The sequence below is a fragment of the Tilletiaria anomala genome (assembly GCF_000711695.1).
Source record: "Tilletiaria anomala UBC 951 chromosome Unknown K437scaffold_20, whole genome shotgun sequence".
In the NCBI taxonomy this organism is placed as follows: Eukaryota; Fungi; Basidiomycota; class Exobasidiomycetes; order Georgefischeriales; family Tilletiariaceae; genus Tilletiaria; species Tilletiaria anomala.
Window position 1 is genome coordinate 20,132 of NW_013547002.1, and position 20,816 is coordinate 40,947.

Below are 20,816 nucleotides of genomic sequence, written 5' to 3' on the forward strand. Positions count from 1 at the left end.
GAGAAGGCGTTCCATCACAAAGGGTGTGGAGGATGTACTCGAAACATTCGCATTTCCTGCTCTACAACTGGATCTGCTATCCGAATGAAGCGTACATGTCGTGATGACGGGATATACTGATCCTCTGCATCGACATCATCAACCAAGGCATCGATCTCGTGCGCCTGTAAGAGCAAAAGCGATGAGAGGTGCAAGTCGGTTATCATCAAGTAGGCCTACACATGCTCTCTTGCTCACCTGCTTGATCGTGTCAACCTTTTTGCAACGCGTGGTGACACCTGGGCTGTCATCCAGAATATTGCTCATGTCCAGGTTTTGGGCCTCGCTCTGGAGCTGCTGCACGTTGCTTCGCCACGTCAGTTCGTCCTCGCCGCTGGCATCGACCCTGGTGTCCGCCTGCGCTTCGCCATCGTTTTGGATAGGGATCTACCCGTCCTGAGCAGACATCTTGAACTTTGGACTTCCGAAAGAGTTGGCTTTCGTATACAAGGTGCGAGCTGTGATTCCGATGCACGCTTGTTTGTCTGTAGCCCTGATGGAGGTGCGGGCACCGAATCTGCTTTCTTCTCATGCTCCTATTTGTACACCATCACAACTTCGTTTACTCGCCTTGAGCTTGGGGATCGAAGACCTCACTGTTAGGCTGTGCTTGGCCAATCCAACATTGCGAATATGACGCCGCTTCTCCCACTGCGCGATGCAACAAGGATGCGAAGACCAGTGAGCAACTCCCTTCAGTGTCAGAGAAGCAGCTACCTGTTCGTTGGGAGCACATGGCCCAGCAAGGGTAGTGGTCATAACACAAGGAAGGATGACTCTCTAACGACCACTATTGCACATGTCGCTGCTGTATTGCATAACTATACACATTGAGATACTCTTTCGCGGACTGCATGCTGTTGTGCGCTCACAGTGCGCACTGAGCCACTATATACTAGCCATCGACCATTCCTCACGGGCTACATCCTTAAAACTAACCCTCCCGCACGCCGCCGGCTCTGGTCTCGTCCACTATCGACTCCTTTCCGGCATCCCGGGTTCGATAGCTATCGCTTGTTCCTTTTGAACGGCATTTGAGAGTTGCGTGATATATGACAGGGCGTTCGGATGCATGCTAGCTGCGGCGCTCTGTTACAAGAGGTGTCGGATCCATGGGACCACACTTTGCGGCCCGCTCATCAACGCATCAACCCCAGACTCGCGGTTGCGGCTTGCATAAATTGGACCCCTTCTTGCAACACAGGCCGCAGCTGACGCGCTGACTCTGGTCGATGCCGGAGCAATGGATCCTGCCCCTATAAAGATGGACCTTTCGACAGACTAACATGAGTGTGCTCTTATCCTCTCGCCTCCAGCAGATTCGCCCTCATCAAAGGTGTAGTATTCCAGCAGCCCTGATATCCCTAGGAACTATGTCAAATCCTTCGAAACGGGCAAGCCAGACGAGGAGGTGAGCCAACATTTGCACGAATATGCCAACATGTCTATGAGCTCGAAAAGTGGATCGAAAGTGACGCGTAAACGCAGGTGAAGCAACAGGGCGACGGGATGAGACAAAGGGGCATGAGCTTGGACGAAAGATTGCCGACATCCTAAAGCGTAATCCTAAGAAGCAGGCCAACAAGTACACGGACAACGATTTCCATTAAATGCACAGGGTCACGGCGCACTGTGCCCGTCACCTTGCACAGGAAGCGCACTTGAAGATGACGCAGAGCAAGGAGGAGCTCGAAAACGTTAAGTCCACAAGGAGTTTTAAGAATTGAGTGTCGGGTCTCGTCAGGCAGCCCACAGCCGGCCCTGCCCTGTCCAAATGCTGAATTTGCAAACCTCAAATAAACTGGAGTCACGATCCCAAGTAAACCGTGTAGAATGGACTGGATGCGACCCACGTGTGCTGATGCAAAGCGAAATCCGAGGCGAATGGTATATTGGCTCCCGGCAAAGAAAAACTTGTCTCATGTGGCATCAATGGATCTCGACAGTCACGCTTCGTCCTCGCCAGGCGTTACTGCTGGTAACTTGCTGTCCGCATGCGTCTGTTCCCTCTGGTGACCGCGGTCAAAATGCGAAAACCCAGGCTCGAACAGCGTGGGGAACCCGCGCCAAGCCGGGGTCCGAAGTGCATGGCTGGGCGTGTGTGCATCGCCTTCGCGCATGTGCTCTGGCGCTTCGTCCGCTGGTGTATTGGGACCATCGAGAGCACTGATCCACTCCCACAGCAGCGTCGCCATTGAGAACGCGGCAAGGATGCCGAGAATGGTTGTCGTGCTGAGCGCTGCGAACACCTTCGCTTGGTGGCCCTCCGCGCCAATCTCTCCTTCGTAAAGGCGCCGCAAGGCATGCTCGCGTTCACCAGTAACAGCAGGCTCACCGCCGACGGGCTCGCTGGACCCGGCCTCTTCGATGTGGTAGTACGAAAGGGGTAGGAATACTGCAATCACGCCAACTAGCAGGCGTGGCAACAGTCTCCAAAGCTAGTTAAACATGTGCCAAGCAAGAACAAGGTCAGGTAAGGGCAGCTGAAGAGACATAATCCAACGCAGCCTACCTTTGGAACCCAGACGTCTCCACGTGCGTCGTTGTCCCCTTCAATCATGGCCAATAGCCAGACGCAAAGCTGATAGTGAAAAAGGAGCAATCAAGTGCGTCAAGCTTACCGATAACGTTTGTCACATCAAGAGCACGACGTACCATCGCAATCGCATACGTCGTGCAGAGGATCCACCTGACCGCACTCTCTACCAGCTGCTCTTTTGTAAAGTCGCCACATGCGTCTCCAAACAGGGTGAGGGCGCTGACTAATGGGATGTGGAGGAAGAACCAGGCTTGGGCAGTAACCACTGACTGTGAGATTCAAGTGTAACAGGATGCACTTCAGTGCCCTGCCCGGCCTCGCATCACAAGAGTGAGCAGAGCAACTCACCCTTCGCAACGGATGCAGGACGCTTTTCGAGCCGCTGCGCAGCGTGTAAAACATCAGGAAGCAGAAGGCGATGCAGAGCGCAAGAATCGCGCGGCCTGTAGCATCCGTCACGCCCTCACCAGCAGGATGATTCGAGACAATCGAGTAGACCTTCAGATTGAGACAGGCTCAACATGACCGTGCAAAAATCGTAACTTCAGGCTTTAAACAGAAGACTCACCGTCTCACCGAGCACCAGAGTGCAAAAGTCCGTCATGCGCTCGACTTCGTGCTCAATCGCTACTGCAGACGAGTAGCGCAGCTTCATGATGCGCTTGAACGTCGGCGAGTAGAAGAACGCCCAGCCACCGTATTCAACGCTGCAATGGAGGAGGGCAGAACGCTCAGTTGCACGGTCGAAAGCATTTGTAAGCCCGAGCAGGAGGAATTACTCACACAAGACCGACGACTACCATGGCAATGGCAGGTCTGACAGAGGCGAAGATGGAGCCAATGTAGAGCGCGACGGCGATCGGCCAGGTCGAGACATGTGCGCGGATCTGCGCACGGTAGGGCTTGATATGCATACTGTCAAGGTATCAGACTCAGCTTCCTTCGAACAAAATGCAAAACGAGCGGAGCTCACCTGTAGAAGAGCTGAGTACCGTATATGGAAAATTCAGCAAGGAGGTATGCACCAATTGTCGTCGCGCGTGCTGGGCCGTCGGAGAGCTGCTCTTGAATGTTTGTCGCGTTGTTGCCAAAGACAACCAGCATGGCCATGGTGAACAGAGTCAGGACGGATTGGTATATGTCACCCGTCCAGTAGCAGTCGTTCAGCTCGCGGTACTGTGAGAGAAGTCGTCCAGGCTTAGCTTCTCACCTCCTTTGAGGCTGAAGGTAGCGTCTCGCCTTGACTCACAAGGGACCATATGAACCAAGCGAGGATGTAGGCAATGATATAACGGATGAGGGACGCACCTGTGGGAAGCCCTATGACCTCTGCATTTCCGAGAGTTAGGGACATGAGCTGTCAGAAAAGTTCGCTTTCCTCCAGCAAGCTTAGGCCTACCCTCAGCCAAGACGGAAACGATACCGACAAAGACGAGATCGAAGAAGAGCTCCAGCCGTAGAGAGCTGCGCTCTTCGTTCGACCTGACGAGCGTGGTCCCACGAAAGTACTGCGATGCACGAGGTTTGCGGAAGAGGTAACGCCGGTTCGCGTGGATCCTCCTTGCTTCTGCCTCCAGGATTTCTCTGCGTAAGTCAGCGGCACGAATCCCTCGGGGCCCACATGCAGCCAAATCCTCCTCGTCAAATTCAGCTTCGGTCGGGATAAAACCGCCTGTCTTGACTTGACCGTACTTTAAGTGGTGCGCCGCATGGACATGCGGCATGGCGTGAGGGTTCTTGGACTGGACGGGAGGTGTCTGTCCACCGTTCATATCCACTGGGACGGATAAGGCTGCTACGTCCGGCGCACTGCTACTCGATGGCGACTGCTCGCCAACTGCGCATTTCTGTTGTTCGTCGTTGCCTGACATGCTTGTCATCACCAGTGCAATGCATCCAGCTACAGTTTTTGGAGCCTAATTGGCAGGAAAGTCGAGCTCTAACGAGGGTAATGCTCTGCGCACGGACCCAAGAGAGCGTTTGTCCCTTTTAAAAGATACTCCAACCTCCCAAGGAGAATGGCTGATATATTAAATACACCCGATGCATCCTGCGGTCGCTGCAGCCTTTGCAATCAAACAATGCTCTCACGAGGGAACTTCATGTATCTGTGAATGTGACAGGCGTGTTCTTTCTTTTCTTCTCCTTGAACGTGTTTGCGTTAGCGCGTTTTGTCTCTGTTCGATTCTTTCTTTTTCGGGGTGCGGGACAGTGGCATGAGGCTTTTCCCTTGTTGCCGAGACGACCGGGACGGGGCAGGTGTCTGGAGTGGGGAAGAGGCAGCCAACCCTAGAGCGAAGTGCAGTGAGGCACACGGCCACAGGGGCAGGCCGCGTACACGGAAGGAGACCTGGATGTGTACATGTTAACTTCGCAGCAAAAACGATGAGTTTCGACAGTGTGAAAAGTGTTGCTAGCGAGCCTTTTGGATTGATCAGTTGACAAGCACCCGTGGTTGGACGAGTCTAACCCGATCATTCGTCTACAGGCTGGTGCGACCTCTCATCAAAAGTTCTCAACCCGAGGCTGTTCAAGGATCAGTAAAACAGCAGCAACAGACGATGTGCGCCGGTACACTGGAAATGTCAAGGGCATCATAATGTTTCAAAAACCATTAGCCACACGGTTATGATTGTGTACAACTGAGGGATAAAGACGCATCACGTTCGCGAGCGCCAGCGCGCGTGCTTCCGTGCACATTTGCGGAATCGTGAAGAGCACGAAGAAGACAATGAGGATGATTGTCCGTGTTGGGAAGTGGGAATAATCATACGCCAAAGGAAGCGGATAATTCATCAGGTCGTGGAAGGGAGGGGCCCAACTCCAAGGTGCTGCAGAAGCCGAAAGGACGCAATCGCTTTCTCAGCGCAATCGTCGCGGCAAGCTAGACTCGCATGCACCTCTGCTGCTGCCGGACAGCAAATCATCCGATAGACATCAAAGCAACGACAGCGAGGACGACGAAAGGGAGTCGCCGCCCGTGCGTTCCCACGCGTATGGAAACGCGCAATACTCTCTATCGGCATAAAAAATAAAGACTTTTGCTTGATTCCATCCGATCTTGGTCCCGTTTCACTTCCAGGCACATGCGAAGCGATGTGCGCTTAAATGACGAGGACAGCGCCAACGGCAGCAACACCGCCGAGCACAAGGGCCTGTGCAGACCGCACGAGCGCCGACGCGGCGCCCGAATTCTTGGTGCTGCTGCTGGGGATGGGGTTGTATCCGGTCCCAGTAGGCGTGCTGCCCGTGAGGGTGTGCCCAGGGCTGCTAGCGCTGTTGTTCGCGTTTGTCTCGATGTACGCATTGTTCATCGGCTGGCCAACGCAGTTGATAATTGGCACAAGCGACTGCTGTGGCTGGAACTGTGCAACGAAAGGCAGGATGACCTCAGTAGAGAGCTCGACGGACTGCTGGTAAAGGTCGTGCGCGAGGACAATATAGCCCGTGTCAAGGGAGGGCGCATTTTTTATGATCTGCTCGAACGTGTAAGCAGAGTTGGCGGCAGAGACTATGCCAGCGCCAATCTTCCAGTCGTTCGTGTCGTACGTCTGGCCGTTGGCCGTGGTCCAGATGATCGGGGTGAGGCCCATGGCCTTGCAGATGTAGCGAACGCGGTCGTCAATGTCGCCGTAAGGGGGGCGCATAGTGTTTGGTGTGACGCCAACAATGTCCTTGATCGCCTTCATGGTCCAGGCAAGCTCGGCGACGATCTGCTCGTTGGTAAGCGTCGTGAGGTACGGGTGTGACCAGGTGTGAACGGACAGCTGGTGACCAGCCCAGTATTCCGACTGGAGCATGGTAGGCCGAGAGACAGCGCGCGAGCCAACGATGAAGAAGGTGGACTTGATGTTGTTCTTCTGGAAGTAGTCGAGCAGAAGCGGCGAGTAAGGAGAAGGACCATCGTCGTACGAGACACCCCAGGTGTTCTTAGTCTGGCAAGTCGTGACATCCGTGTCACGGGTGTGCCCGCCACACGTCCACCAACCGTTGGAAGCCGCATTGGCGACGTTTGGGTTCGAAGAGTTGGAGCAGGTCAACTGCGCAGGGTTAACGGGGATCTGCGGGGCCTTGGATAGGTCAATCTTCTTAAGCCACTCCTGGACGACCGGATCGTTGGTTGGCGGGGTCTGATCCAGTGTCGGGTACTGGGACCCAACGATGTTGGCAGTCGGCAAGGGTGGTGAGCCGCTGACGTAGGAATTGGTCTGTCCCGGCGTGGCGGTGACGGGCAAAGTGTACGTCGGGAAGGAAGAGGCAGTGCCGCTCGAGATGGTGGCAACGATGCTCAGGACGCTGGCGGGGAGACTGCCACTGAAGTTGGCGAGGCCCGGGCTGGCTCCAGCGTGGGCAGCGCCAGATCCGCCCCCAGCACCCGCGGCAGCTGTGGTTGCAGACGAGTGATGCTGGCGCTTGACCAGGTGCATCACCGATGGTGTCGGCTTGATGTCTGCGGCCGCGGCCGAGGAGGCGCACACGAGGGCCGCGATGGCAGCGACACCCGAAGCGATGCGAACCATTTTGATTAGTTAGCGACTGCTACGCGTCAATAAAAGTTGAGGGATCACTAAAAGAGAGATTGCAAGTTTAATTTGAGTAGGTGCATTCACAGCAAGTCGAATGCAGTGAAATGACAGGGCACACTCACCGGCCAAATAACAAGGCGAAGCGTCTTGGACGTGAAGGGTGAACTCTCCGTGCAGCACCAGTGATGAGCCGAGCCGACGAGAGGATAACGAGGTAAGGGAGAGATGGAATACGCCTGGTCTTCTTTGAAGAGACGAAAGGGTGAGGGGTGTGGATGGTGTCGTGGACGTCACAGAGAGGAAAGTAGTCGAGTCAAGGAAGATAAGCGTCGTGTGTGGGATGGTTGGGGAGTGCTGTTGATGTACAGAATCTCATCGACAAAAGAAAGGGGGTGGGGGGATATGGCGTGTCACTGGAAGCACAGCACTCAATGAGAAGCGGAAGGTTTGCAACTCAGCTAGGGTGACTGTGCTGCTGCCATGGTGTTTGTTGCCGTTTTGTGTGCCAGCCGAGGCCTGCGCCTGTTGGAGACAGTTGTTAGAGAGAATGCGTCTGAATTCCGCTAAGTCGTGCAGCATGCGCGAGGCGGCGAGCGCCCTCGCGCTGCACAGACACCGCACTGGACCAGCTCTCGTCTGCAGATCCACTTCCGCCTCTCCAATCAGAACCTGCAGGGAAGGCTTAAATTAACAAAGATTTACCGTTCACATTGCAAACTTCGGGGAAATCTGGCCGCCTTCCCCATGGCCACCACACCTTTTCTTGGGTGTACCGCGGACAGGTGCGCCCTGCTTGCTGCCGCCTGCCGGGTGGGTGAACCGCCGATTCATGCGGCAGCGCGCGGAATTTGAAGCTGCGGCCACAGCACTAGAGCACATCATATTGCTCTTGCTTTTCCAACTTGAGTGCCGGCGATTTGCCCTGGGCGGGTGTCGTACGCGACCGCCGAAGCACGCTCCAAACACCAAGGTGGGGGGGGGGTCATGTGTCGAAACTCGAAAGGTGTAGAAACTCGCTGCGAACGCTCAGCATTGCTACTTGTGGGATCAACAAACATACGAGAACAGAGGGTAAGTCAAGATGGGCAAATAGCCCCATCATGTAACTTTGGTTGTCTCTCCAGGCTCACACGTCGGGCAACCACGTCGCCTGGTCTTTGGTCCACGTCAGCAACGATGGCCTGCGTCTTATTGTGGATTGCCGCCAGTTGCCGCTTCTTCGTGTGTATGAACGGGTATTATGTATATATATGGTTGACATTCGGTCGTTTGTTGTCATTTTGGCAAGGTGTGGCGATGAAGCATGCAGAGGCTGTGCACGAATCATAGCGTGGCATCCAGCCTGACCCTATCCGATTTTGCCGCCGCACGTCACGGCGAACAACCTCTCTCACAGTTGCAAGGCACAAGCGAAAGTTCTCTGAATGTGCTGTGGCAGCGTCAGTGTCAGCACGCCAGCTTGCATCAACTGGGCAGAGTGAAAGGAGGACGTCGCTGATCCCATGGTGAATCATCATAGAAAGTTAAATATTGGAGATGACCCAATCTTCATACACATGAACGAGCCGGCGCTGCGCATGTCGGGCACTGCCCGTGGCACAAGACTGTGATAATGCCCGAGAACACACGGTGTGGGGAGGGTATGGTATGGTGGGTATCAAGATGTCGGTGTCGTGATATCGCATATGTACGCCTGGGGCCCGAAACCGGAGACCGTGCGAGATTCAAGGATGCAACGGACGAGTTGCGGAATACCTAGCCTTCCTACCCATCCATCTGGTAGAGGATTGTCCGACTTTTGTGAATGCAAGAGGCGACAGGCGGGCGGGGGAGGCAAAGACAAAAGGCAGGACGATAATGGATGAGGGTGGTTGACGTACCGAAATATTCATGCGGCGGTAGCAGCGACAGGGGCAGCAGCGGATACTTCCGCTGCTGCCGGTGCGGATGATGGTTTGGCCTCGGGATCAGCAGCGGTCACAGGCGGCACTGTGAACCAGCCGCCGAACCAGCCGACACTGGTCTGGACAGGGCTGGCGACCTGCTCGTCATTCATGACGGCAGAGTGTTGTTTCCTCTCCGCCTCCTCTTGCGCGACCTCTGCTGCCTCGCGCTCCTGCTCGGCCGCCTCAACAGCTGCTTCGCGCGTGTGGGCGGCTGCCTTAAGAGCTGCCTTCTTGGCCTTCTCGGCAGCCTTGGCGGCCGCCTCGCGCTCCTTCTCTGCAGCCTTCTCAATCTTTTCCTTCTCCTTAAGCGCAGCCTTGTCGGCCTTCAAGTGCTGTGCCCACGCAGCCTTGACGGGAAAATAAACACGAAAACATCAGCGAATCGAGCATGGCACGCTTATTACACCGGAAACACCGCCAGAGCGTACCTTTTCAGCTGCCAGACGAGCCTTCACAGCGCGCTGCTCTGCCTTGTGGTGCGCTGCCTCAGACTTTAGCTCGGCCTTTTTGTACTCGAGATCGGCCTCCTCTTCGGCCTTAAGTTGGTCAACGCGTGCCTTCTCCTCACTGCCAAGCAAGGCACAGATCAGCATGTGCATATTGTGCAATATTTCGACTTTGAAAGCCACTCACGCTTCGAGCCTCTTCTTCTGCAAAGCGGCGGTGGCTGTGGCAAGCTCCTTTTCGTAAGTTGCAATGGCCGTTGCAACTGTGGCAGCGTACTTCTTGCGCGCGTCCGCCTTCTTCTGCGCCTGGATATCTGCCGCCTTTTTGATCTCAGCCTGAGCCTCCTCCATGGCCTTCTGCTTGGCGGCGCTCTCCTCCTGCATGGCGGCCGTGTCGGCGACGTTTTCCTCCTGGGAAGCCTGCCGCTCGGCGACAGCGAGGTCAGCAGCGGCCTTTTGCTGAACAATGGCCAACTTGTCGGCGGCAGCCTTCTCAGCGGCGGCCTGGGCATCGGCGGCGTCACCGGCAGCCTTGGCGGCAGTGGTAGCAGCGTCGGCCTCCTTCTTGGCGGCGATATCGGCGGGCGAGGAAGAGCCAGCGACGGCGGAGGTCGAGTAGGTCAGGAGGTTGTAGAAGTTTGCGACGACACCAGCGGGAGCAGCCTTGACATCGGTTTCCTCAGTAGTAGCAGCAGCAGTGGCCTCATCTGCGTTGGCCTCCTCTGCATTGACCTCCTCTGCACTGGCCTCCTCTGCGGTGGGCTCCTCCTCGATGAAGGGTGTCTCTGGCCGAGTAGGCTTGCTCTTCTTGCCGAAGAGGCTCAAGCTGCGACGCGGCTTGGCGGGCGCGGCTGCGACATCGTTGGCGACCGGCATCGTGGCCTCCTCCGCAGGGGCATCATCCGAGCTGGGGAAAGTGACTGGCTCGTCAATAGCTTGTTCGGCGGCTGGCGCAACGGCCTCGGCGGCCTTGGTGCTGCTTGCCTTGCGGGAGAGCTTGCGTATGAGAGCTGGCATGATGGTAGGTGTGATGTGAGTTGTATGATGTCAGTCCGGAGTTGTTCGTAAAGCCTGTTTGTGAGCAGCCTTCTTATGGTCGTGTATTCGTGTCGTTACGTTGCAAATGGTCGTTACAGGGTATCGATGCAGGATGGGGAGGGGAGGGGTTGGAGAGACAAGGTCAAGGGTAGAAATGGATGACTCGTTAGGATATAAAAGGGAAAGGGAGACGGGTATGTTGCGCAACCTGCAGTTGTTGTTGGTCCGCATTAACTCAGGGGCTGCTTATCTCTCATCAGTCCTCAGCAGGACAAGTGCTCTTAGGCAGTGGGCTCAGTTCCATCCGCACGACACCGCGCCACTAAGGGCATGATTGACTGCTTATATAAACATCCAGTCGTACACGCCCTATTTCGTCTCGGTAGTAACAAAGTGTTCACTCAAATATGTTTGCACCCTGGAAGGTGCTTTGTAAAGCTCGTCGCATCGACCACCTGAGGAATCGACGCATTGCAAGAACTATCCAAAGCCGTGCTTGATCTACCACAGACCTGCAACCCGAAGATCAGAATTCCAGTAGTCCGAAAATGCAGACAACGCAATTATGGCGCCACGTCCTACGCTCAGCCCTTCAGAATCGCGCACTTGTATCGACAGTTCCTGCTGACAAGCGTCCGCTCACCGTGTCCTCTACATCTTTTTCCAACTCGCGCTCCAGCTCAACTCGTGGACAAGGTGGATCTCCAGGCCTGGCACACGCCGAAAACATCCGAAGAGCCGATTCATCTATTCGCAAGCAACAATGGTCCAATCGAGTGCTCATCCTTCTCAGCACCTTCGTCGGTGCAAGCACCTACCTGCTTGGTTTCAACATGGGATTCGCAGCCGGGAGGAAGAAGGCACATGATGAAGTTGAAACTCCAGCGCCTATCGTTGCAGGCGACAGCGGCCGTCAGCTTCCAGCTGCGTCCACCACACGATGACGACGTGCATTGCCACCTGTTACTCTAATATCAACTTCTTTCCCCCGCCAAAGACCCTTGACTGAGGTGGAGAGCCAGTCAATGAGAATAGATTCGCTTTCACCGTCAAAATATCCAAATTCACGCCTTGCTGCAGTTGCCAGCATATTGCATAGCGGCGAATCAATGATTAAGCAAGAGCACGCGGCGGAGGTACTACGCATATGCAACGGCAAGAGGGCATGCCTATGGGTGTTCCGCACTTCGTGCAACAATAGGAGCCTGTTGGTGCGGGATGAGCTCAAATGATATTGCAGATGCCATTAGCGTGAGTCGCATCACCTGCGCACGCTCGCGCAATAGCCGCATCGCGGTGGCACGCTATGCATTCCTAACAGTGACTCCTTCAACGCTTGGATTTTCTTGCAGCTCGTACCACCCGATGAACACATTCATTTACCGTCATCCGCATTTCATATTTCAATGGCCGACTGTATACTTGCTCTCTGCTCCGCAAAGTGCTGCCTTGCTGTCTACTTTCCTTCGCTCTGTTTCTTTCCCTCGAAATACTTGCCCACCTTCGCCAACACGTATTTGCCGGTCCTTCCAAGTCCAGCAGTGTACACGCCCTTGATGCTCTGGCCCCAAGCCGGTCCGCGCACAATGCTACCAATGTTGGTCAGCAGCACCTTCTCGAAATCTGGCTGTGCAACAACTGCGCCCCAGAAATCCGTCAAATCGCCCTCCAAAGCGGCCGTGTCATCCGGCTTTCGATGGAGCGTGTCGTCCTTGCGAGAGAGCGAGAAGCGCGCAAACGCTTCGTGCGTGTTCGGGTGGGAGAGATAGTGCTGCTGCACTAGCTCGCGAAGCCGCTGCGGCATGCGCATTGCGTAGTCTACCTTTGTCTTCGGCGATGCGTCTTGTACGATGATGAAGTGGCCCGATTGTATCTCCTCCAGTGCAAGCGTGCCCAAGGAGCGCATTAGACCGCCATACAGTCGTCTGAACTCTTCGCGTTGTCCAATGACAATGTTGCGCACCTTGTTTGCGTTCTCGCCGCCGGGCACCGACATCCGAAAATCGCCCGTGTACGAGAGCGAAGCAATTCGCGTGTATAGCTCGACCTCTGTGAATCGCTCCGGTAGCAGCAGCAGCGCGATGCGCAGCGCCGAGGTGAGGTTGACTTGTTGAGCCAAGCGCACGCGCGCGTCAGTGGTGATGAGCGCCACTGGTTTGTGCATCCTCCCGCTGACGTAGAGAGTATCCCAGTCTATCAAGTCTTTGCAGAGCGTGTCGACGTCCATCACGCCGTACTTGACCAGTTCGTCTCCCATTGTGACGTAAGGGTGGTACCATATCCCTGCGCCTAATCGTTGCACCCACGCAAGCACGACGGAGCCGCCCATGCGCGCGAGGACGCTGTAGTGTGACTTGTGCAGATTCATATTCACCGCATGCCAATGAGCAGGGTGCTGCACCGCGAAGATCAGATCAATCATCTTTTTCCCGCCTTTCTTAGAGATGGGTGGCTTGAAATGCTCCGGTCCCGACGTCTCTTGTGAAAAGACGCCGGATCCATATGCAAATGCGAATCGGATGGGGAGGGATGGGGAGTCAAAGTAGGAGATTATACATTGCAAGCGCTTCTGTATCGTTTCTGGAACTGGAACCATTTGATTGACGCCAAAGTGCGCGGGAAAAGAAGATGAAAGTGAAGGCGAAGAGGATTGGCCGAAAACACTCGTAGAATGCGGCACAGGCTTGTCTACTTTGCGCGTTGAAGACGTAGCGAGACTTGAGGTGCTGCTGGAGGACAGTGAGCGCCAACTGATACCCTTCAAGCTTCTAGCCGAAACACGTGTAGAGTATAGGGTTTGGACTCGCGCTGCCCAGTAGACGGAGCCGCCTTCGGTGGAGAACGTCCGGCATTTTCTGCAAGGCTGGCAAGCTGCTTGGGTCCAACGAGCGGATATTGCGAAGCTTGCCAGATTTCGCACAGCGGGTAATGAGCTCCGCATAATGCATCGACCTTCCATACTATCGCTGCTGCCTAGGCGGGTGCAGACTGCTCGCTGGAACGAGCAAGTCTGGAACGTTTCTGCTCGATGGGGCGAGGCACGGAAATTGGGCTAAGACTGGCACAGCCTTGGCACCTCGACCACTTTGCAACTCGGCGGGGAAGTCGTTTGCGAGGATTGATCACGGCCAACGGTGGGACCGACGTGGAAGATGCTTCTGACATCTGTGGTCCAGATGAAGGGTCAAGGCATGTCCGATATTGGCAAAAGGCTTTCCACCCCAACTTTCGGAGAGGATGTGTGATAATCAGTCTGGCCGCCCGCGACGTCTGCTGACGGAGCACTGAGAGCTGGTGACGCCGATGCTTCTTTGTATCTTACCAGCCCGAGTTCCGTGATCCAAAGGCACTGCGATGAACACGATACACGGCTCCCGTGTCGTGCAGGCTGTCGTGCAAGGCTGTCGTGAGATGCTGACGCGGACACCTGTCGCGTCGCGAACATGTACGTATGCAACCCTACTTGAATATCGATTAATGCACTCAAAGTCCACACGAGGCGGATGCAAGACGGAGCGCAGACACAAGAGCCGAGAGTAAGGACTTACTTGGGAAGGCCGGAGTGCCTGCCGTTGTTGTTTGACTTTCCGCCTCGCTCACTCTCACGGATTTGAAGCTTTTATCTCGCTCACCTGGCTGATGGTTCACTCGGACTGTGGACGAAGATGAGCTCCAGAGATGCCTGCAGGCGAAGAAACCAGCTGGATTTCAACGACAGGCCCAAGCCACTCATTGAGAGCAGCACTCACTGCATGTGGGACGCACGCCTCTAGAAAGCGACAACTCGCAAAGCTTGCTTTCAACGCCTACACATTCAAGCAAGGACTCAGCACCTGAACGCTGAAAACATTGCTCGTATGGCACTCTTCGTTATCAAAGCACGCGTCGATCTACCCAATGCCTATGCCTCGGCAAACCAAGATCGAGCTGCATGCCGAAGCCACGTATTGATTCCGAACACCGCTTAGTGCAGACGATCATACCCCGAACATCGTTCCACCCAGAGCACACCGCAAGCCCTGCGACTCGGGGCTCTCAAAGTCCCAAGGAAAGACGAGATAGAGGCTCAAACCGCTGGTGCTCCGGGTCCGGATACCCTCAATTTTTTGTTCCATCTACACAGCATCAAGAAGTCAACGACGCGTTCGTCTTTGAAGCGCCGGCGGCACCGAAAGGTAGCCTTCTGGCAAGGCCCGGGGATTTTGTCGACCCTGCTCGCCCCCCTAGTCCCTCACTTTCCTCCAAGGAAAAGGGACTTGGGATCAGTCTCGAAGAGGTGGCAAAAGACGTGCGTCGAGATCAACATCAGAAGGAGAAGCGAGGCGTTCCGCGCGGCAGAGGCATCGGAAAGGGTTGGTTCTGCGAGGACGGAAGGTGGTTCGATCAGGCGACGAAGCGACCTTTAAGCCCAGACGACGTCGACAGCATACACGCTTGCGAGATCCAACCTGTCGCGGAGAGCAGTGGGAGTCGTCTCAGCGCCGGCTTTCACTTGCCGATTAGAGCATCGACAAAGGCTCTACCATCAGACGCAAGAACCAAGACTGCTCTGCAAGTGATCAGCATACAGGGCGAATCGGATGAAGCCTCACCTTCCGGTCGCTTCAGGAACCGGCTTAGCGTCTCAGTTCTACAAGACCTGAAGCCCGAATATGATGAGGAAGACTTAGACGACGAGCCTCGAGTTGTTGAACCTCCTATTCGACATTCAGCCGATCACAGCGAGCATCCCGACAGCACCGGACCTTTGAGATCAGCAAGGCTCACAGATCGGTCTCTGGGTAGGGAAGAGCCGGCACAGGGCAAACAAGACGTATCTTCAACTCCGGACACAAACGAAGCTTCCATGTCAGGGGTTCCCATACGAATCCCACAACGCACAGATCGACATTCCGTAAGTACCAATGCTTGAACTCTGCTAGGCTTTCACGTCCTTGCTGAGGCACGTGTATTCGTTTTCATGCTTCCAGTTGCACCTCGGATCCGGTACTACTAACTCTGGTCGATCAATATCGAACCTTCCGCCGAAGCCTGAGACTATGTCGAGTGGTCGCCCAAGCCAGTCCTTTACCGCGTCGCCTTTCGCGCTCGGTGCCCGCAATGCTGGTCAAAACCCTCAGGTCGCCAACAACTCACGAGGCAAGCGCCTCGGCACTCAGTCGTATAGCAGAGTGCATGTCTCGGTATCGCAAGCACAGGATTCTCGCCGCTTGCAGCTTGCACATGACCATCCGATGCAGCGTCAGCCTACCTGTCGCAATGCCAACGAACTGCAGGCGCAACACACTCGTTCCCTGCCGGATAGTAAGTCAGGTCCGTACTCATACGCCAACGAGATACCAACAAGGCTCAAGAGCAACGCACAAGGCGAGGGCACGAAGGTGGCCAAGATGAAGTCTCGGGACCCAGCGCCTCGGGACCTGGACCCTTCTTCTCGGGATCTGCCTTCTAACCCTTTCGCCATTCGCCCTGTTGATCGTCGAGAGTCACAAAAACAGCAGGAACCAATCTCAATCGGAGACTCCGACGATGAGCTTGGCAGTACGCAACCATCGAAAGAGCAGGTACTTAATGGCCCCTGCGAGTCGGCAGGCCCATCCAAGGACATGGAAGCTCCGTATGCGGTACAGAAAGAGACAAGCGGCGTCATGGACACGCTTCATGCCCTAGGCAAGCAACACCTCCGATTGTCTACAAATAACGAGCAGCAGGACTGTGTGGTTAAGAGTGACAGCTCTCTCTCCGAGCTTCCCAATAGCTCCAATGGAAGCGAAGATGAGCGGTCACCTCAACGCCAATCCCGCACGGTGACTCAATCAAAGCGAAAGCGGACTATTCCTATGTCACCTGCAAGCGAGCATGAGATTGCGAGAAAGAAGTCTAAGGCCGAGGCGAGAGTCGAGCACTCTTGGGATGAGGCCATGTCCGATTCGTCGCAGTTAATCACAGGCAAAGCTCCTAGGAAGGCCAAGGCAGGTGCTTCGAAAGATGAGAGCATCCAGATCGCCGACTCGGAAGATGAGCAGGGAGGCCACTTTGAAGCCGATGAAATGTTGGCGAGGGAGCAGCAGCTACAGGAAGGCGAGTCACGGCCTGACAACAGGGGTAGGCGTACGCGTGGCGGCGCCAAGACCTTTAATCTGACCAAAGGTGACGAGGACGACTCGCACTTCGATCCGCGCTTAAAAGCCAAGGCGAATCGCACTACCAGTATTGCAGGTACTCGCGGCAGCAAGTACGATCCGAAACACGATCCCACGCAGACAAGTATTCTGGGCTCTCTCATGCAACAGAGTAAGCTCGGACGTGATAAGGAGTCGACTTTGGGCGGCTCGAGCGGCGTCAAATCTAGCGGCGGCATGTCGGCGTACGACTTCAACGTCACTGGCTTCGTGATTGGCGATATTCGAGCAATATCATCGTCCGGTCTGAGGATGTCTTGTCTGCCAGACAGCCTTCTCTTCGGCCACGGAAATGACATGCCCAAATTCTGGCGCTTGCCATTGAAATCCATCCTCTCAGGATCGGTGAGCAACAAGACCTCACTCAGGCATGTTTTATGGTCGCGACTGAAGCTTCATCATATGTGCAGGTGTCGTCACCCAAGAACCCCGGGATCAAAGGCATGAGCCTTGAGTTTCTGAACAACAAGGAAGCTGGCTGGAAGTTATCCGAACACATGGAGCGCCCACCTTGTGAGTGATATCCCTTGAAAACAGCGATGCCAGCGTCTTCGAGTCTGCTTATCTATTTCATTCACCCATGTCCAGCTCACGAAGTGCATTTCCTTCAAATCCATATTCTGTTGAACGATGGGCGGAATGACGGCTACAAGGAGACTGTCGACCGCATCACGAGACACGCGAAGGAAACGGTGGCGGTATCCGGGCCCGGGTTTATCGATATTGTCAAGTCCAACTTGGAGCTCGTCGAGATCACTTCAGAGTTCACACTGCGCATGCAACCCTCGACCTCCACCTTGGACGTTTCAGTGCAAAAGTTCTACGCCAACTCGGGGGCAAAGAACAGCGTCACACCGAAGATTACAGTTCCGTCTAGGCAATCGTTACTCAACGCCCGAGGTGGTCTGGACAGAGGTACTGCAGCCAGGAGAACGTCTGGAAAAGGAGCATCAGACTCCTCCGACTCCGATGTGGAAACGGTGAAGCCGACCAGAGAGACGAAGAAACTCAAAAAGCCACCCATGCGAGCTTCTGTCCGCTTATCCGCCAAGAATGATCCATGGGACAACGTCGTTTCGCAAGCCTACAATCGAGCATCTGGTTCCTGCTCTTCACAAATTGCACTGGAAGACGACAGTGAGATTCTACGCTTCCCAGCAGAAGGACCTGGCTCGGTCTCATTGTTCAAGTCAGACGTTCGCAAGCTCAGAGACGGCGAGTTCCTTAATGACACGATCATTGAGTTTGCTCTCAAATACATTCACAAGACTCTCGAGCAGTCCGAGGATCCGATAAAGCGAAGTTGCGCGGACGACATCCTTGTATTCAGCTCGTTCTTCTACAAGCGACTCACCTCTGTCAAAAACGACCCTGTCGCTTGCTACGAAAGGGTTCGCAAATGGACAAAAGGCGACTTGGCTTTCAAGAAGAAATATATCATCATGCCAATCAACGAGTCGCTGCATTGGTATCTCGCCATCGTTGTCAATCCGGCACTCATCTTGGAGGCCACGTTCGATCCAGAAGTCGATGGAGATCAAAAGGCTTCAGCTCAGGCGCAGTCACCTGCAGTTGTACGTCGCAGCTCTCGATTCGACAGACAACCCGAAGACGATGGCGCCACTGAAGAATCCGAGTCCAATGAGACAAGAGCAAAGGATAGGATTGGAGTCGAGGGCCATGTGGTTGCAGAGGCTCCCAAGCCGGCGGCAGCACAAGAAGAAGGTCGTCCACGCACCACCGATCCAGATCGAGACACGTCCATGGCTGATGCGCAAGCTGTTCAGTCGGCCCTGGCGGCTGACACTCCGCCTGTTGAGAACCACGTAGCAGACGAAACGACTTTCGCCATCAGAGCTGACAATCCGGTGCTCGGGAGATTCTTGTACAAAGACGAATGCGAAGAGGCCGACGAGCTCCAGTCCGACGGCGAAGCAGAAACTCATCGCGAAAGAAACTCACAACGCACCGATAAAGGGCTGAGACGAGGTGCCGTTTATTCTCCTGTGGACGCTCCACACGAAGGGAAAGCAGCCAGCCTCAGCCGGACAATCAGCCATGCAGGTCATTTGGGAGAGGACGATGAAGTCGACAGGAACATGGCTTCCAAAACTGCAGCTTCCGTTGGATTGGTCGTGGATGCAGCAGTTGATGCGCATCGTAGCCAACGCGCAGCTGTTGCAGACTTCGACACTGTCATGGTATTGGACAGAGACTCGTCTGAAGGAATACTCAGTGCAGAGACCGCAAGTCAAGGCTCTGCAGGTGCTTCACCAAGCAAACACCGAGTTCGGCATCCAAGCCATGGCCAGGGTCTGACTGTGGAGGAGAGTCCGGACGACGCAGCGATGACTCGGGCATCCAACCCGACTTCCGCGCTTTCGGACAATGTGATTCTACGCAATGGCAACTCGGGCCGTGGTGCGTTGGTGGGCGGTGGGCCGATTGAGCCAGGCGCAGCCATGCGCGCTCGTAAATCAGAGCAAGCCGAGGCCAAGTCTCAAGCTGCACGGACCGCGAACGGCAACGTTCAGGCTAGGAGCTCGCTCAAGACGCACCAAGAACGCTCTGCGACCAGGAGCAGGAAGCAAGATAGAGTCTTGAATAGTCTGCAGCAGACTCGCCTTCCCATCGTGATCACCTTCGACTCTCTCAAGAGTGGCGGAGGGCAGAAACATGCTCGGGTCGCCAAAAATCTCAGCTTCTGGCTCCGATGTGAAGCTCGAGTTAAAAAAGATGTTGAGGTCAATGAGCGACTTTCATGCGAACATGTGGATGCGTACATCCCTCAGCAAAGTAATTTCTCAGATTGTGGTGTCTATGTCATTCACTTTTTTGAGCGCTTCGCGTCTGATCCGGATGCAGCTTTGGCCGAACTGGTAAGTGGACGCCCATCCATCCGTTGCCAACACTGTCTAATGTAGCACTGTGCACTTCAGGAGAACTGCGAAAAGGACGCCCCATTCTGGCAGGGAGATGAAGTTGGTCACAAGCGAGAATACTGGAGGTCGACCATCGACAGGCTTTCCGAGCTCTGGCTGAAAGCCAAGGAGGAAGAAGGGAAGAAGGAACTGGACCGCAGGCGCGAGGTTGCAAGTGTGAAACAGCAGACGACGATTGACGGCAAAACTGCGGAGGGCAGCACAGATGATCAGAACATGACAGGGGTGGAGACGGAAGGTGACAAGGAAAATGGCGCGGCGAAGGCCGTGGCAGCGAATGCACTCGACAATGGCGATGAATCGGATGGATTCGAAATGATCACGCAACCCGACGGCTCGCAAGTAAGGTCACCTTGCAAAACTGCAAGCGACTCGAAGAAGCGATGATGACAACGCATACAGACCCTGCATTCTTATTATTCAAATGCATCAGCATTTTGCATAGATCGCGCAGCACATGAAAACAATGTATTATATCGTCACGACGCGAACATGCTTCTGCACTGAAGTCGATGCGGTTCTGCTCGAGATGGTAACACGGCATCCATGAAGAACCAATTGCGACACGCTGATAATGAATATTGGCCTTTCCGGTGAGCTGGGGATTGACGCAGACTCGGCGATTGACACGCGAGTGTCGCCTGGGTCGGTCGGAGCAAGGTGCATGAGCTCACCAGCTTGCCGAAAAGACCAACAGGTTACAAGATTAGCGTAACAATAGTCACCATTCCTCTGGTACACTGAAAATAGGTCTGGCATCCAAGTTGGGCGAGCGATGAAACATGCACCATTTCTGGGCCCTGAGTGGAGACCCAATGGCTACCACGACTTGTTCGAAGTCACGGCCCTATGGAACCGACCGTGCAGCATGGCTCGCTGATCCCCCTGCCTCGGAGTGATGTGGCGACAACTCCTTGGTGGAACTAATCCCATATTCAGTGAAGCATTTCAAAATTTCCTGCAATTGTTATCTTGCAACTGAATACAGCAAGTTTAAAACCCCTGAATCTTGAACCTCTCGTAACTCAGATGGTCAGAGTCTGATGCTTATAGCTTCAAGCCTGCGATAATGCAGGAGAGACGTTACGTCAAGGTCGCGGGTTCGATCCCCGCCGAGAGGAGTTCATTTTTGAAACTCTCACCAATCGAACCTTCAAC

General features: G+C 54.8%; 7 protein-coding genes and 1 non-coding gene across 8 annotated transcripts; 3 read left to right on the top strand and 5 right to left on the bottom strand.

Moving 5' to 3' along the window:
- Positions 1–138: 138 nt before the first annotated feature.
- Positions 139–426, bottom strand: K437DRAFT_222094 (uncharacterized protein; the record flags this gene model as incomplete). Its single annotated transcript, XM_013388960.1, has 1 exon — positions 139–426. A coding segment is annotated over one exon (288 nt), but the record flags the coding sequence as incomplete, so codon positions are not given.
- A 1,362-nt stretch (positions 427–1,788) lies between these two features.
- K437DRAFT_283433 (uncharacterized protein) lies at positions 1,789–4,302 on the bottom strand (the record flags this gene model as incomplete). Its single annotated transcript, XM_013388961.1, has 9 exons — positions 1,789–2,477; positions 2,552–2,620; positions 2,695–2,847; positions 2,927–3,076; positions 3,147–3,285; positions 3,362–3,493; positions 3,552–3,754; positions 3,828–3,907; positions 3,978–4,302. 9 exons carry the CDS (start codon positions 4,300–4,302, stop codon positions 1,986–1,988), a joined length of 1,743 nt encoding a protein of 580 aa, XP_013244415.1. The 3' UTR covers positions 1,789–1,985.
- Positions 4,303–5,562: 1,260 nt separating this feature from the next.
- K437DRAFT_73314 (carbohydrate esterase family 4 protein) lies at positions 5,563–7,327 on the bottom strand. The gene is made up of 2 exons (XM_013388962.1): positions 7,227–7,327; positions 5,563–7,145 (listed from the first exon to the last, which is right to left on the bottom strand). Exon 2 carries the CDS (start codon positions 7,096–7,098, stop codon positions 5,683–5,685), a length of 1,416 nt encoding a protein of 471 aa, XP_013244416.1. The 5' UTR covers positions 7,099–7,145; positions 7,227–7,327; the 3' UTR covers positions 5,563–5,682.
- A 1,284-nt stretch (positions 7,328–8,611) lies between these two features.
- On the bottom strand, positions 8,612–10,787 carry K437DRAFT_293636 (uncharacterized protein). The gene is made up of 3 exons (XM_013388963.1): positions 9,684–10,787; positions 9,479–9,617; positions 8,612–9,397 (listed from the first exon to the last, which is right to left on the bottom strand). The coding sequence occupies exons 1-3, from the start codon at positions 10,511–10,513 to the stop codon at positions 8,993–8,995; spliced, it is 1,374 nt and encodes a 457-aa protein (XP_013244417.1). The 5' UTR covers positions 10,514–10,787; the 3' UTR covers positions 8,612–8,992.
- A 1,239-nt stretch (positions 10,788–12,026) lies between these two features.
- Positions 12,027–13,160, bottom strand: K437DRAFT_213016 (mitochondrial matrix Mmp37; the record flags this gene model as incomplete). Its single annotated transcript, XM_013388964.1, has 1 exon — positions 12,027–13,160. A coding segment is annotated over one exon (1,134 nt), but the record flags the coding sequence as incomplete, so codon positions are not given.
- A 983-nt stretch (positions 13,161–14,143) lies between these two features.
- Positions 14,144–17,564, top strand: K437DRAFT_73371 (uncharacterized protein). Its single transcript, XM_013388965.1, has 4 exons — positions 14,144–15,428; positions 15,505–17,061; positions 17,127–17,233; positions 17,305–17,564. Exons 1-4 carry the CDS (start codon positions 14,466–14,468, stop codon positions 17,357–17,359), a joined length of 2,682 nt encoding a protein of 893 aa, XP_013244419.1. The 5' UTR covers positions 14,144–14,465; the 3' UTR covers positions 17,360–17,564.
- Positions 17,565–19,349: 1,785 nt separating this feature from the next.
- K437DRAFT_207870 (uncharacterized protein) lies at positions 19,350–19,577 on the top strand (the record flags this gene model as incomplete). The annotated part of the gene is made up of 1 exon (XM_013388966.1): positions 19,350–19,577. A coding segment is annotated over one exon (228 nt), but the record flags the coding sequence as incomplete, so codon positions are not given.
- Positions 19,578–20,672: 1,095 nt separating this feature from the next.
- On the top strand, positions 20,673–20,779 carry K437DRAFT_t19. Its single transcript has one exon. It is a non-coding gene; the product is annotated as a tRNA-Ile (tRNA).
- Positions 20,780–20,816: the final 37 nt, after the last annotated feature.